The 254-nt window shown below is 57.1% G+C and overlaps 1 protein-coding gene across 1 annotated transcript in view; it reads left to right on the forward strand.

The window, feature by feature from the left end:
• Nucleotides 1-254, forward strand: part of LOC119592920 — a 5,047-nt gene that overhangs the window by 1,898 nt on the left and 2,895 nt on the right. Inside the window, exon 2 of the mRNA XM_037941812.1 lies at nucleotides 33-194. Coding sequence (XP_037797740.1) covers nucleotides 33-194 — 162 coding nt within the window. The remainder of the gene's footprint in view (nucleotides 1-32; nucleotides 195-254) is intronic.

A 254-nucleotide genomic window follows, 5' to 3' on the forward strand; every position in this document is an offset into this window, starting at 1 on the left:
TCGTCCCATATAATCCCTAATCCCTTCTGCAGGAGAGGAAGTTCATGGAAGGGCGTCGCAAAGAATTCCTGGACAGGGCATCGCGTCTCAGCTCCATGTGCAAAGCCAGATCCAAGCTCATTGCGTCCAAGCCTGTGACTCTGATATGGGACCTTAAGCATCAGCCTGGCGTGGTCTGGTGCCCGAGCCATCAGGTATAGACGGGGGTTGTGTGTTGGGGAGGTGGTGGTGGGGGTGGGGGGTTGAGGGGGGAT

This window comes from Penaeus monodon, chromosome 31, assembly GCF_015228065.2.
Source record: "Penaeus monodon isolate SGIC_2016 chromosome 31, NSTDA_Pmon_1, whole genome shotgun sequence".
Lineage (NCBI taxonomy): Eukaryota > Metazoa > Arthropoda > Malacostraca > Decapoda > Penaeidae > Penaeus > Penaeus monodon.